This window comes from Mya arenaria, chromosome 3 (assembly GCF_026914265.1).
Source record: "Mya arenaria isolate MELC-2E11 chromosome 3, ASM2691426v1".
NCBI lineage: Eukaryota > Metazoa > Mollusca > Bivalvia > Myida > Myidae > Mya > Mya arenaria.
Genome location: NC_069124.1, coordinates 16110992 through 16126674, shown reverse-complemented (window position 1 = coordinate 16126674; position 15683 = coordinate 16110992). Strand labels below are relative to the sequence as shown.

Genomic DNA, 15683 nt, shown 5'->3' with positions numbered 1-15683 from the left:
ATGTAACCATTGTCATGTCTGGAGGATCCATGCTCGATCAATTTAGTCATTCAAATATAGTATGAGCGATGAATCCCACATATATCATAACTTACATTAGATAAATTGGATTGGTATGAATAGGTTTTTTGATACTACGAAAAACCTTTTTTATAAATATAAACACACACATCCACACACACCCGCGCATACATATATAATAACAATCGTTGAAAACCCTTTTCAATATAAACAAAAATTGTCAAAATTTAGACTTATTTTTTTTTAGTTTCGATCAGATGTGACACTTCAATGGCAATAACTCTGGCTTAAGTTGTGCGGTCTGCCTGTTTATACACATTGGGACCTAGGTCTGTAAAATTTCCATAGTTAGAGAGCGGAAATGTGACTGCACGGAAGACGGCGAAGACGTTGGCGTGAAGCCCGCTGCCGTGATGCCTTGCGCACAAAGAAAGTAATAGTCACAAGAAAACCCAAGGAGTATATAAACAAGAACAAAATACACCATGGTAGCATCTGTGCGAATAGAAATAATACTTTTATAGAACTTAAAAGTTTTATAAAGACTATTTAATGCAACCAGATTCAGATATGATCTGAATGCAAAAGCTCTTTATTGAACAACATAAACATATGTTAAAAAGGTGCAACATAGGTTTACACTCAAGATAAATGTAAAACAATACTTAACGGGTTTTGCAATTAATACCTACGTGGCCGCAAAATCCCCAGTGGAAAAAAAGAACAAACTTATCGCTAACACTTTTTATCTGTGCACAATTCATAATCTTTTTTGTTTTGATCATTAAAGTCAAATGAGGTAGACATAACAATGCATTAAAACTAATACGTTTCTCTTGCGCAATCACAAGGGACACCCGAGCAATGTTGCTCTGTGTACAACAGATTTGTCATCATTAAACGTCTGATGAACGAGAAAGTGGTAGACCTATAACGTGCCCCTTTAAACCCAGCTTATAGGTGCAATGAAATCGTAATACAGTCGAACCCCGTTGGCTCGAATTCGCTTGGCTCAATATCCTCGTTCGCTCGAACTAGATGTAAAGGATCAATTTCTCTATACTGAAGGTGAGCAATCCCGTTTGGCTCGAATTTTACGAGGCTCAAGGTATTTTCGCCTTTGCCTGGGAGCCAACGGGGTTCTACTGTATCCGTTATTTCATGAAGCAAGGTTAAAGTGAATCATTTTGATGCTAGGCTTGTCTCTGTGGTTTCCATTGTATGAATTTTAAGCCAAATATGGATAATAAGTCTAAGTATATATCTTCTGACAGTACATATACACTTTAATTGGAATAACTCGCATAAAATATACAGTCGAACCCCGTTGGATCGAACTCGCTTGGCTCGATATCCTCGTAGGCTCGAACTAGATGTAAAGGATCGATTTCTCCATACTGAAGGTGAGCATTCCCGTTTGACTCGAATTTTATGGGGCTCGATGTATTTTCGCTGGACCCTAGGGCTTCTAGCCAAGGGGGTTCGACTGTATCTGTTATTTCATGAAACAAGGTTAAAGCGAAACATTTTGATGCTAAGCTTGTCTCTGTAGTTTCTTTTTAACGCATAACAGTCTAAACCCCGATGGCTCGAACTCGCTTGTCTCGAATTCCTCGTTGGCTCGAACTCGATGTTAAGGATCGATATCTTGAGACTGAATGTAAGCATTCCCGTTTGGCTCAAATTTACGAGTCTCGATGTTTTTTGTGCTGGTCCCTGGGAGTTCGAGCCAACGGGGTTCGACTGTATAGCACTGAAGAAGGTTCATGTCCATTGATTCTGCTGAAACCATAATAAATAACAAAGCAACAGGATGAAAATAAGATCTGACAGATGAAAAAGCAAGCAATCACGCTGAAGAGATTCGTTATTTCGCGGTAGACATAATTTTCCCCTAATAATTTAAAATTAGATATATAATTTGTATGGATGCAGGGATTTTATCAGCAACGGAGTTGTCATAACTGGAGATAAGTTTACATACGCCTGCTTCATTATTTCTGGCTTCTTCATTATCTCGGAAATTGCGGTTCTCTGGTAGATCAAGTCACAGACGTGATTTGAGTGACAATTGACTGGGGAAGATGGACACTCGATGCGGAGACAAACGCCGGCATGTCAATACACTAGTTCTTATGTTTATATGCATTATGCTATCAAAAATAAGTATTTGTATTGCTTTAGATTGTATGAACTGTTTTTCATAATATGATATTTGCTAACCTAAGTCATTGTTTTGCATTGCGTCTTACCCGAAAACGAGGTTAAACCTTGCTAAAATTTGGCTTCATTTTTCAAAGAAAAAAAAACAACAACAAAAAAGGACGTTAGATATTTCAATACAGTTTCGGCATTAACAAAAATAATCCTGACAAATGATTTCAAGAAAGTGCAGACCAGATTTGCATACTAGATGAATGACAGAGCATCAATTATTGGGAATAAAACCCCTGTTTCTTCTCGATCGAATTATACCGAATATAGTTCAAGATCAATTCAAATTGCGCTTCTCTGGTAGATCGAGCCTCAGACGCGATATGAGTGACAACTGACAATGACTGTGGTTTTCAGGGTACGTAACGTTGCTTGTTCTTATGTTATTGACGGTTCTTATGTTCTTGCCATTTGTTATGTTTTTGCCAGTTCATATGTTCTTGCCAGTTCGTATGTTCTTGCTTGTTTGTATGTTCTCGCCAGTTTGTATGTTCTTGCGAGTTATTATGTTCTTGCAAGTTACTATGTTCTTGCCAGTTTTTTTGTTCTTACCAGTTCTTATGTTCTTGCCAGTTTGTATGTTCTCGCCAGCTTGTATGTTCTTGCCAGTTTGTATGTTCTCGCCAGCTTGTATGTTCTTGCCAGATTGTATGTTCTCGCCAGTTTGTATGTTCTTGCCAGTTCTTATGTTCTTGCCAGTTTGTATGTTCTCGCCAGTTTGTATGTTCTCTCCAGTTTGAATGTTCTCGCCAGTTCTTATGTTCTTGCCAGTTTGTATGTTCTCGCCAGTTTGTATGTTCTTGCCAGTTCTTATGTTCTTGCTGTTCATATGTTTTTGCGAGTTTTTATTTTCTTGCAAGTTCCTATGTTCTTGCCAGTTTTTTTTGTTCTTACCAGTTCGTATGTTCTTGCCAGTTCATGTTCTTGCCAGTTCTTATGTTTTGCCAGTTCTTATGTCTTGCTAGTTCATATGTTCTTGCCAGTTCTTATGTTCTTGCCAGTTCATATATTCTTGCCAGTTCTTATGTTCTTATAGGAGGAAAAACAATCCCCACCATTTCAAGAAAACGCAGATCAGATTTTAATAGTGGCAGTTAAAATTCTTCATTGATTGAAATACAACTTTTATTTCCCGATAGGAAAGTATCGAATATCATAATGAGATGAAATCAAGTTATAGAATCAACCGGCGTAATTAATTTCAAATGAAGCTCCTAATATTTTATGCAATCATGCTTTTAGATCCTAAGTGGATTGAATTGCTCCATACAGCTTGAAATATCGCGCATATTAGTTAAAAAAATACAGATTGATGAATCGTTTTGCCTGTTATTGATGATATTAAATTCGTATTTTTCCATACGGTTTGTGTTGCATTTAAAACATATATCTATAGTAACTATTTTATATTCAGTTTATTACACTGAACTGTGCAACGAGATTTTAGAATTATTAGAGAACTAAATACATTGAACTTGAAATGAAATTTAATAACGAAACATTTTTACATTTTTTTCGATTCTTGCTTGGAAAATTTCAATCAATTGTGATTGATCTCTTTCGAAAATGCAAAAACTGAAAAACTACAGAGACAAACTTGCAAATAGATGTTTCGATTTAAAGTCAGTCTCCGGAAAAAGCACAGCAGACCGACGTAAACTTGAATTTATAACTAAGGCAATGATCATTTGAATATCAAATTGTTTAATTTATAGGAAAATACACACAATGAGGACATAAACAGATACAGAACCATATACAGAAACATAATGTAGGCTCGGTGCAATACGGCAGTAACTTCTTCTTTACTTATACGGAGTTACAATCATCTTGTGTTTAGCCATTGAGATGTATTTCATGATGTTTGAATGGTATTTACCACATAAAGTAAATGCAAGCTTCTTAAAATTGTACATTAGATTATTCAAAGCAGAGATAGTAGAAATTAGTTCGTGAATAAATCAAACAGACTGAACACCCAAATGCATTGCCAATTAGATAGGTTCGCATCTCAGTACACATCTTTTCAAAATCTTTATAGCATCTTTAAATTCAATCAGTAATAAAATGAAAGCACCCTAATAAATTTGGTAAAACGTGATTCAATTGACTTGTACTTCGATCGAAATAGCTAAAACTACAACTGTAATATCAGAATATCCTACACGAATCTATTTAAAACAGTTTACAAAAGTTTTAACATTTAATCATGTTCAAAAAGCTCTTGATTTAAAGGAAAGAATAGAATCACCATCACAAGTCGAACATTTAATTCCTTGAACTACTTTGAATACAAACGATATGGCAACATCTGTGCACACTGATTCATGGTTTTATCAATACAGAATTTCTTACGGATGATAGACAGCTGTTTTACAATGAACCTCCGAAACTGTATGTTTCCAGAACAATATTTACAGCGAAACATTGCCGACAGAGTATGTGAAAGCAATTAACAAAGGTAAGCTCAACAAATAACGTGTTGTAACGCTCATGATTGCTACCCAGTCCTGCCATAGCATACGGAATATAGAGAATTCTCCAATACGATAGATGGCAAGGAGGTATAGGGATAGTGTAGCTAAATACAATATCAAACATCTCGCTAGACGCTCTGATACGCGTTTTCTTCCCGTTAATCGAATACTTACTTATTCATGTTTGTACACTAAATATATGACATAGCTTTAAAACGAGTTTATCGGCTAGTTAAACGTGCCAGTAGATAGATAAAAAGTAATGCTTGGACTATAATAACTAACATTTTTCAGTGTTAAAAAGAAATTCCAAAATGGCGGCCGTGCGAAAACTAAAATTTTGTTTTACGGGATGTCTTGTGGCGCTTATCATTTGCGAACTTTTGGGGTATGCCGACAGCAACGACGACGCAAAACGCTTGTATCACGATCTACTGATTCAGAACAAGTACAATAAACTGATTCGTCCCATCGGAAACAACACAAACAAACCGCTCACGGTGAAGATGGGAATTCGGCTGTCACAAATCATCGACGTCGTAAGTAATCTTAAATCAACAATATAACTAAGTATATTTCAGTATTTTTTTTATTTTGATTAACAACATGTTTCGCAATTTTACTTGTATGATATGTATACTTGATTGAAACAGTCGATACCGTGTAACAGCAGGTGATATTTCAACCATTAGTGTAGTTTTTCTTCTTTTCGAAAGCGGCAATTGCATGATGAAAAAGATGTTGGTGCTGAAGTTCAGCAAATTTTAGCTATTCTAAATAATGATCTGTTTAATACCAGAGATGAAGGAGACGAAACCATAGATGTCCATGTTATAACGTACGTTATGTTCGAGTATTATATTCATAAAATAATTGGTAGGGACATATTTTCTATTATTTAACATAATACTGTGAATATTTTCTCCCCATGAGTGCCGGAGTAAATTATTGGAACACATGTTGCGCTGTTATTATAGTAAATTACCTTCAATACTTGCGTAGATTTAAGAAGAGCTGCCAAGTAGGAACTCTCCGTATAATACATACACATATTATGTGTGTGGCACCAGTGAATTATCTGTACACGGTCATTATATAGTACTGGTATACATATTGAAAAGTTTCTCTTCGCCCTGCACATTATAAAATGACACAATTAGGCTATGCTTGATATTTCTTACAGCGATTGTGAATTAAGTTAGTATGCTAAGTTCCATTTGTTGGCACGCGAAATGCACGCGAATCTGATCTTGTGTTGTGGGGGAAACAGGAGTACACAGAAGGTTTCCATTTGTCCGGCTTGGTGAACACAAACCAAACCTTTCAAAATAACACAATTCTGACTCAATCTACCCAAGTCTAGATGTAATATACGTCAAGGCCGGGAAAAGTATTGATTGGAGAGTGCAAATGAAACTATTCCTACTATAATGGCACTTTCATTTGAATGCAAATGCTTTTTGAACTAGATTATGCTAAAATATTCTTTTGTAAAGTTTGTTTCGCTCTAAAACCACCAATACACATGTAAAAGGACATAAGTATCATGCATGCTAAATATTGAACCTTATAAAGACTTGACTTTAAAACAGTAAGTTCTGCCTTGAAATCAAACGTTCAAAGGGCGATTCCTTAAATAATGTTGTATGTGATATACTTGCAGCAATATATTTTGACCGTTTTTGAATACTAGTCCACATCATCAAGTAATTTTACTCTGCGTAGCTGATATAACAGAAAAAAATAAAATCTGCCTATAAGCAGACATGCTGGTCGTCAAAGCATTAAATAGATCTTCATATTTTCGGCAAAATTATACGTCCAGACACTCATTGATTGCTCATAAAAGAATGTATTACTTTATCAAGCGAAATATATTGCAACCACTTTCTCTATAGGCTGATTGTCATTTTTGCTACAAAAGAACACAGCCTTGCCAAAGAAAAACTGTTGAATTCAATTAATTATTCAACTGGACCAATAACAGTGTCTAGTGTCGCAGAAGAAAAAGCTGTTGTGAAAGATTTAAACAAACGGAACACGTTTTCGGAAACCGTCGATAACAGATCACCAACACCATAAATCTTATTGTTTTAATGTCTGTACGTTTTACTTTTAATATTATTAAGTTCCAAGGCCCTAGTTTCGCAAATTCAAAATCGGTGCGTCTTTTTCTCAACGAAAAATATATAACTACAATAAAATGTACATGTGACTTTTTCAAAATAAAATTAAACAACAACAAATAACAGATTTGACTTTGTGTCACAGCTGGTGCGAAAGATTTTTGCAGATTTGCAACTTTCACTCATGAATATATGATTTAATTATCAAGATTTAAAAGTATCGTATTCTGTAACAAATACAGTTCTGTACAAACTAAGGACCAGAATAACAATATCAAACCATGCCATATGAAACATTCGTGTTTTAACATTAATTTCATACTATGGACTTAGAGAAGTACAACGCATTGCTATTGATGTCTTAAAATATCAGATATCGTATTTTATAACACCATAACATAATTGGAATGATTGATTGGTTTGCAGGTGATCTTTGGTGCAATTCGAGTTAGACACACTCAATATGTACATGGTAATACATACATCGGTAGAATAAATGTTAATAGTATTAAATCTATTTCAGCAGTAAAATGTACTTAAGATGTATTCTTCTCTTGTTTTCTAAATGTTAATTCATCGTTTGACTTAAATGATAAACACAAAAAAGCGTATGATTTGTGTACAGTTTAAAAAACATTAGCGATATTTTGACACTTTTTGAACTAGAGATTTTGTGGCCACGTGGCTATTAATTAAAAATCCAATTATAATCTTAAGGCGAATTATGTTTTAACTGTACATTTATCGTTTGCTTTTTATACTGATATATTAGATTTTATCAAACGAACATTTATTGGATAAACTTTGCCTTTCTTTCATTATAGTACGTAGCAGAGAAACATGCTTTCCTTTTAATCCGTTCCCATGTAACAATCATATGTTTGTTATTTAGCTAATGTCGTAATACAATGCTTGATATTTATGCTGATACGAAATACTGTTTAAATTTTGCTATTCCTAACTTATATGATTATCTTTTTTTATTCCAGGATGAGTTGAACCAGGTGATGACGACCAATGTGTGGCTGAGACAGGTATGTAGGGTTTACATTTACTACCAAGTGACACAATGGCACTTCTGTTCATACTAAAGTTTATGTAAAAGTTGTATAGTACAATGTTTCACATAATAGTTTTTATTTATTTATGAAATTGTATAAATGCTACAATTTTACATAATGTTGTATACATACTATTTTTTTTACATGAGACATGTATAAATACCAAACACTTATGAAGTTTATTGAATACTAAATCGTACATAACAGTTGCATAAATACTAAACCTGACATATAATTTGAATACATACACAATTATATATATATATTAAAGTTTACATAAACTCTCAATAAATTTGCAGCTGCTTTTTAATAAGAACGTTTTTGATATCGACTGAGCAGAAGAATACAATTTGAAATGCTTTCTTTAACAAACGTTTTCTTTGAAATTAAGCTGCTATACATACGGTGCCCACGCCCTCCATTTAATCGTTCATAATGGAGACACTGTGATACCTTTTTTGAATTGGAAATCTCAAGAAGTAATATCGTTAATTTGGAAAAGTAATATCGTTAATTTGGAATTGAGTTGTTTGGATTTGGATGATAGACACATCTAGTTTAAATTGTCCAATTTTTAATTTAAGTTGTGACATAAACGCAATCTTTAATCAGTGTTTGTTTTGATCTAACCATACACTGTCTATCGCTCGTTGATACAAATCTGTATTTGTTTTATCATTTAATAATACACTTTTAACTTGTGGAATAAAACAGTGAAGGTACGCGTTGCATTTGTTGAAGATTTGCTTAATTACATTTGTACTCACAGCCCAAGTTTGAAATAAATACTCTAAAGATAACAGAAGAGATGCACTTTAATGGATACATAGAAAGCATGTCTGACAATGAAAGACCAAGATACAAAGCATACAACGTACGTTATTCTCTGTTGGTAAGTGGTGACGCCAGACATATGACAGCGAATAATGACAGTTCAAAAAGGGCCAATAAGCACTTAATTCTTAAGTCTGAGTTTCAGAAGTGCAAGATTTGATTCCATCGTAGAATACGTGCTGCCTCGGAAGCAGTAACGGTGAAAACCGCGGTGTACATAACACACGGCTGGTTTATCTTTATTTACTCAGCCTTACTTCAACATAATTATATAAAGTGATCTTTGATAAATTTACGAAATTGCATTGCTAAGTCTGAGTAACAAACAGACGTTAGTGAATATGGACCAAGTTGGCAAACTATTTATTGACGATATTTGTATTAAAGCTGCACTCTCACAGATTTACCCTTGTAACTACTTTTTATATTTTTTGTCTTGGAATGAGCAAATATTTCCGTTAATATTTGCAAACCAGTTATAAGAGACTGCTGACAAAGAACACATCGCAGATTTTCATATTTCCCTTCAAAAATTTATGTTTTATGGCTAAAAGCGTTACTAACGGTTTAAAAAAAATGCATATAATGTATATTTATGAACTTAAAAATCAAAATCTGCGATCAATTTTTTGTAAGCAGTCTTATATGACTGGTTTCCATGCATTTTCGAATAAATTGGCTCGATCAGAGACAAAAAATTAAAAAAAAAGTTGTCGAAACGTTCAATTTGTGAGAGTGCAGCTTTTATGGTCGACCAATTCTCTTCAGACAAAATCAACAAAACTTTATTTGAATATGATGTCTTTATTGAAATTGTATCAAACGTATATTGTACTTTGATATATTGGCTAGATTGCATACTGGGTCAAACCTTTGAATTCGGAATTCAGCGTTCTCTTGAGGCGAACCATTTTCTTTGAAAACTGTCTATTCCGTTTTGTCGTAATCAGTGATGCATGCTATTTTACTATTTGAAAAAAATCTCAGATTAATAGACAGATGCAATAAAAAAGCGGTCGAGATTTTTTTGCGATATAACGATAAAACGTCCAATTGAATTACATGTTCAAATTGTAAATACAGGAGTAAGAAGGCTGCCAGGCTGCCAGTCTGCCAACTTCACGATCATTAAAAATTAGATATTTCAAAACTAGTAAAAAGGCTAACCAAAATAGGTATGTGTACTCTTGATAATGATGTAGAAGCGTATCGAAGCTTTTTCTTGCGCAAAATATTCCTTATGAAAAACGATGTCAGTAAGGTTTGTCTTGAAAGGGTCTCAGTTTTGTTACGTGTGGTTTTTGATTGATACTTTGTTTAACCAAGACAAACGAGGCGCCGTGATTAGCACAGCCACGCGAAATATCAATAAGAGCCTAGTAAGAAATCGTATGAAATGTCAGACGTTAACGCTTTTGTATTTGCACGCGTGATGCCGCAGGTCAAACTGCCGAATCGAATTGATGAGGAAATGATATTGCTCGATTCCTATTCTGCAGTAATATTTTAAAGAAACAGACGTATTATTTGAGAAGAGGGAAATCGTTCGTGCTTTCGCATTTATTGAAACATTGAATCGACGAAACGTTTCTCAAAATAATTCATCAGGAACTTAACGCTCTTAGTGATATTTTGCTTGAGTAAAATTAACGTCAGCAAAAATCAATGTATAGAAAGCTGTCAGCCAAATTGAAAATCAGGATTCCTCGTCTTGCTTAACAAACGATTTTGTGCAACGCTATCAAATTTAATTTATTTGAAATATAATATCAGTCTATTTCAGAAAACGACAACAATACTTCCTATATCAAACAAAATTTAAAATTTAACCAAATTAAATACTTTATGAAGAACATTGCACTAACCCATAAAAGCGCATTTGTCGATTACTCCATAAATGACCAAATCCCAAATCGATGGATAATTATTTGTATGAAAAACGTTGTAAAACAGCTTGAGGATTTATTTTATTTGCCACAAACCTTGGCCATGTTACACACTTTTATCATTTAGATCTATTTACGTATGACTATATGCATTATATGTATAATGTCTGACTGTTCGACTATTTCAAAGTTATCGTTCCACGTACTCACATATGTATATGTTGTTCTATTATCTGCGGCTTGTCAGGAGTGGTATGATTTCAAGCTGACGTGGCACCCAGCCGAGTACGGGGGTGTCGATCGTCTCTATGTACCATCTGAGCTTATATGGCTCCCCGATATTGTCCTTTATAATAAGTAGGTCATTGCAATAAAGTTAGAGTTTGCCTTTTCTGTATCAATATCCTAATTTTCAAAAAAAAAATAAAAAAATTTTTTTGGAAGAACCAAGTGGTATAAGTTTATTGTTTTCGTCTTAAAGCAAACTCGGTTTTGACTTAATGGGATGTTGATATTTAGAATCGTGTTGTATGTCTGTGAGACCCTGCTTTCTGAATACCTTTTGTCCACTGTTAATACCTCTTGTTTATTTTTGCATGGCAGTTATGTTTAATGTTTGTAATGCGACGATTGTTCAGGTTAACAACCCATCGCTGTTAAATTTCAAATCTTTACCTCTCTAAATTGTTTAAAACACACTTGCGATACGTATAAATTTAAATATGATTAAAGACAACTGTTTCAGCTGTATCTGTATGAAGTAAATATATAAACCCATCAAAAACTTATTTCACAATTTTAAGTTTACAACGATGAATTTAACAGTTGTGTTAAGATTATAGCAGCTCTGAACAATCTGCTCAATAGTTGTATATGTGCTTTTATAGAATGTCAAACAAGTGCTGTGGTGGTTATGGTAGTTTATATTACTTAAGTTAGATTTGCACGATTTCTTCTACGACCAGTTTATGTTTTCTCACCAGGAGTGGAGAGATATCAGTCTGCAGTGGGATCCGGAGGAATATGGAACAATCAAACAACTCGAGCTGCCTTCCAAAAACATATGGCTGCCTGATATTGTCCTCTTCAACAAGTAAGTGACATTCTAATGCTCGCTTAAGGACAACTAGTTATGTTTGCTGAACTTACCTTGATGAGGAAATACTGTTGCACATTACATACTTGAGAAAGTCATGTCGCATTGAATCTATAACCGCATGATTAACGAAACATTATTATCGTAGACAATGTTTTACTAGATATCGAAACTGTGTTCTATATTCTGCCTATATTCTTTTCTATATTTTCAGGTAAGACGACACTTTGTAATACAGACTATAAATATTTTTTGAATTTAATTATTTATTTTAATAATCATCTGGTCACTCGGTATCCCCGAGTGCAAACTATCCCTACCGGGCAGATTGCCCTATTTTGTGAATACAAAGAAACTTGGGATAGGGTGAGAGCATACATAGAGAGTACAAATGCAGTCCAATACAGCAATCCTAAAACGTTTATTTCCCGATGTACTTATATGTTTTTTTTTGGCTTTGGGAAACCACATGTGTCTGCCTTGCCTTCTTATATTTACCTCAACACTGCTTGTTAATCCTTATCACCATAGACAAAAGAAATTCTCGTTTTGTCTGGTAGTCTAAATAGACTTACTTTTCAGTGCCGATGGAAATTACGAAGTTACTCTCATGACAAAAGCAACTGTCGATTACCAAGGATGCGTTGTGTGGGAGCCGCCGGCGATTTACAAAAGCTCGTGTACCATAGAGGTCGAGTTCTTCCCGTTTGACATTCAACTTTGCTCCATGCGGTTTGCCTCATGGACTTATGATGGCAATCAAGTGGACCTCATTCACGAATGCTCTACCAACCCGAAAGCAAGAGAGGTCATATTCAATGGTATCGATCTCCGTGACTTTTACGAATCCGGTGAATGGGACATTCTCGAGGTCACTGCAGAAAAGAATGTGAATAATAACACCGAATATCCAGACATAACATACAATGTGACAATGAGGCGCAAAACCTTGTTTCACACCGTTAATCTTATCATCCCCTCTGTTGCAATATCCTGCCTGACCATTCTTGTATTTTACCTTCCCTCAGACAGCTGCGAAAAGATTACTTTGTGCATCTCTATTTTGCTCTCACTTAATTTCTTTTTCCTGCTTTTGGCAGAGATCATACCTCCAACGTCAATTGTCGTTCCGCTGATCGGCAAGTACCTGCTGTTTACAATGATTTTAATCACGTTATCAATTATTGTGACTGTCATAACACTGAACGTCCACTTCCGGTCGCCTTCTACTCACACGATGGCACCTTGGGTGAGACGCGTCTTCCTAAACATTTTGCCAAAGATGTTGTTAATGCGACGTCCAAACTTAGAGCTCGAAAAGGTCGCCCGAACCATAGTGCGGACTCGGAATGGAATGGAGATGCGAGATCAGTACCTAAATAGGCATGATCTAGACAACTACGAGACGTTACGTCTGACGGCGCATGAGGATCTAGATTCAGAGAGCAGCGTATTATCAGAGGAAGTTCAGGAGGCAATTGACAGCATTGTGTTCATTGCTGAACACCTCAAGAAGGGCGACCATACAGCTTCGGTAATTAGGGATGTAGGAGGGTTGTGTTACTACATGAAAGAAAACATACAAAAGCACTTGTATTGGTTTTACTATTTGTTTTCAAGCATTCTACTTTTAGTCTATTTGTGACGTAAGTTGATATCATATACAATCACGCTCCATTTCATATCATGAGTAAATACCAGTACTGTTGTCAATTATAAGAGGCTATCATAAACTGTCACCATTGAGCCGCTAGCCCACGACCAAGTTTAATTGTTTGAATTTTGTGAATAATCTTCGTGGTAAAATTTGTTGAACCACTCCACTACAATAATTTCAGATTCGTGAAGACTGGAAGTATGTTGCAATGGTTTTGGACAGGTTATTCTTGTGGATATTCACAGTGGCTTGTTTAGTGGGAACGTTTGGCATAATCTTTCAAGCACCAACGCTGTATGACAACCGACAACGTATGACCCCGGTTGATAGCTCCTACAAATGCCTACCACCACATGACCAAGGTTGTATGTTTTTTTCGTATATTTAGACATTGATTTATATATCATAATTTAACTTTACGTAAGACTTGGAAATAAATGTCTGTTTCAATCATTTTTCTTCACGTTAGATCTGGATATACATCTTTTTTATGTAAATGTACAGACAATAAAAACTCAATCATCAAATAACGAAGTGTAAACTATTTTCAGGATTATTTTCGGCTAGTAAGTCCGAAAACTCATTTTGCTTTTCGTCAAGGAATCTGTAAAGGGTAGGTTATTGGTATGGATCGAGAAAACCTTGCAATTTCTAATGCTTTTCAAATACTCGTTGTAGATGCAAACTAATGTTAAATGTTAATATTGCTTTGTTAATGCTTAATAACACTACTTATTTTTTGCGAAATAAAGTCAATATATAACGGTTTGCAAAAATAGTTTGTAATCTTTTAAGATTAAGATTTAAGTGGCATAACTCTTCTTCGAAAAAGCGAAAAATATCTGTATATACAAGTGAACTGGTTAGTAGTTTTTTTAATCGGTAAGGTGATCTATTCGAACGATTGAAAACAAGAATTCGCTATTGTTTTGAAACTTGTGTAGTAAAATGGCTAGTAGAGTTACGTCACTTATTATTACCATTAAAAGGAAAGATGCACACGCTTAGGTGGTGAAATATTTTAAGTATACGCTTTGTGGGATATAAATTTATGTTCTATCTATGGTTTCTTTCAATTCGTCTGCCCGTTAATTTAGTATACTGTTTGCATGGTCCGTGCTAAATTAGTAGTCGCATACAGTAGAACATTGTGCATGAATCTTACGATGATGATTAGCAATATTGTTCGTCAAGCTGTTACCCTTTCATAAGAATTGTTGACATTGTTATTCATTTATTGTGCTGCAAGTGCAAGGGTATAAATCCTACAAATATGAAAGTAAATCTAGATTTATAACATGACAGATATACTTAAGTAATCCTATAATCAGCACAGCGCTATGAAGAATTAAATACTTATAAAAGTGTCAGGTATTAATATCACCAGCATCTTACTTTGTTATCTATACAAAGCAATATAAATACCTGTATATGTTGCAGCGCCGACGGAGATTTTGAAATCCAACTTCTAACAAAGGCGACCATCATGTATACCGGCCTCATCATTTGGGAGCCACCAGCTATTTACAAAAGCGCTTGTATCATGGATGTCGAATTTTTCCCTTTTGACGTACAAAACTGTTCCTTAAAATTTGGATCCTGGACTTACGATGGATTCGAAATAGATTTAGTTCATGTTTGCGCAAGTGACTCTGATTCAACAGAGGTTATTTTCAATGGAATGGATCTCAGCGACTTTTACCAAAGCGTCGAATGGGACGTAATCTCAGTAACTGCTAAAAAGAATATTAAGATATACATTTGCTGTATTGAACCGTATATTGACGTGACTTTCCATGTAACAATGCGGAGAAAGACTTTATTCCACACTGTTACTCTTATTCTACCATGTGCTGTTATATCATTTTTAACTGTTCTTGTATTTTATCTACCATCAGACAGTGAGGAGAAGATAACATTGTGTATATCCGTGCTTCTCTCCCTTACTGTGTTCTTTCTTTTGCTCACAGAAATGATTCCACCTACGTCGGTCGTTATCCCCTTGATTGGAAAATATTTACTCTTTACTGTGATTTTAGTTACCCTATCCATCATTGTCACCGTCTGTATCCTAACAATTCATTTTCGATCACCAGCTACGCATAAAATGTCTCATTGGACGCAGGCAGTGTTTCTCAGAGTTCTACCGAAAATGTTATGCATGAAACGTCCCATCATGCGAAAATATAGGCTAATGAAGTGCAATGGCGTAAAACAGAGGAACCGCAGGCTAGAACCCAGCTTCATACGATGTGACGAGAGACATGTAACATCTCAACCGCATGAAGGGATGCATTTTTTGGAAGAAGAC

General features: G+C 35.0%; 1 protein-coding gene across 3 annotated transcripts; it reads left to right on the top strand.

Moving 5' to 3' along the window:
* The first annotated feature begins 4600 nt into the window (after nt 1-4600).
* On the top strand, nt 4601-14977 carry LOC128227359 (acetylcholine receptor subunit alpha-like 1). 3 transcript variants are annotated; one of them, XM_052937807.1, is made up of 8 exons: nt 4601-4696; nt 5007-5251; nt 7828-7872; nt 11603-11712; nt 12298-13249; nt 13554-13734; nt 13924-13985; nt 14813-14951. In XM_052937807.1, the coding sequence occupies exons 2-7, from the start codon at nt 5027-5029 to the stop codon at nt 13980-13982; spliced, it is 1572 nt and encodes a 523-aa protein (XP_052793767.1). In that variant the 5' UTR covers nt 4601-4696; nt 5007-5026; the 3' UTR covers nt 13983-13985; nt 14813-14951. The 3 variants fall into 3 exon arrangements, with proteins under 3 accessions (XP_052793767.1, XP_052793768.1, XP_052793766.1); XM_052937806.1 differs by lacking the exon at nt 4601-4696 and having other exon boundaries at nt 4777-5251; XM_052937808.1 differs by lacking the exons at nt 4601-4696; nt 13924-13985 and having other exon boundaries at nt 4776-5251; nt 14813-14977.
* Nucleotides 14978-15683: the final 706 nt, after the last annotated feature.

Bases quoted from the DNA above. Each gene is read 5' to 3' on its own strand.
- LOC128227359 (XM_052937807.1), top strand. From the start codon at position 5,027: ATGGCGGCCGTGCGAAAACTAAAATTTTGTTTTACGGGATGTCTTGTG. The intron at 13,250-13,553 runs GTAATTAGGGAT...CAATAATTTCAG, and splicing joins AGGGCGACCATACAGCTTCG to ATTCGTGAAGACTGGAAGTA. The intron at 13,735-13,923 runs GTTGTATGTTTT...AACTATTTTCAG, and splicing joins CCTACCACCACATGACCAAG to GATTATTTTCGGCTAGTAAG.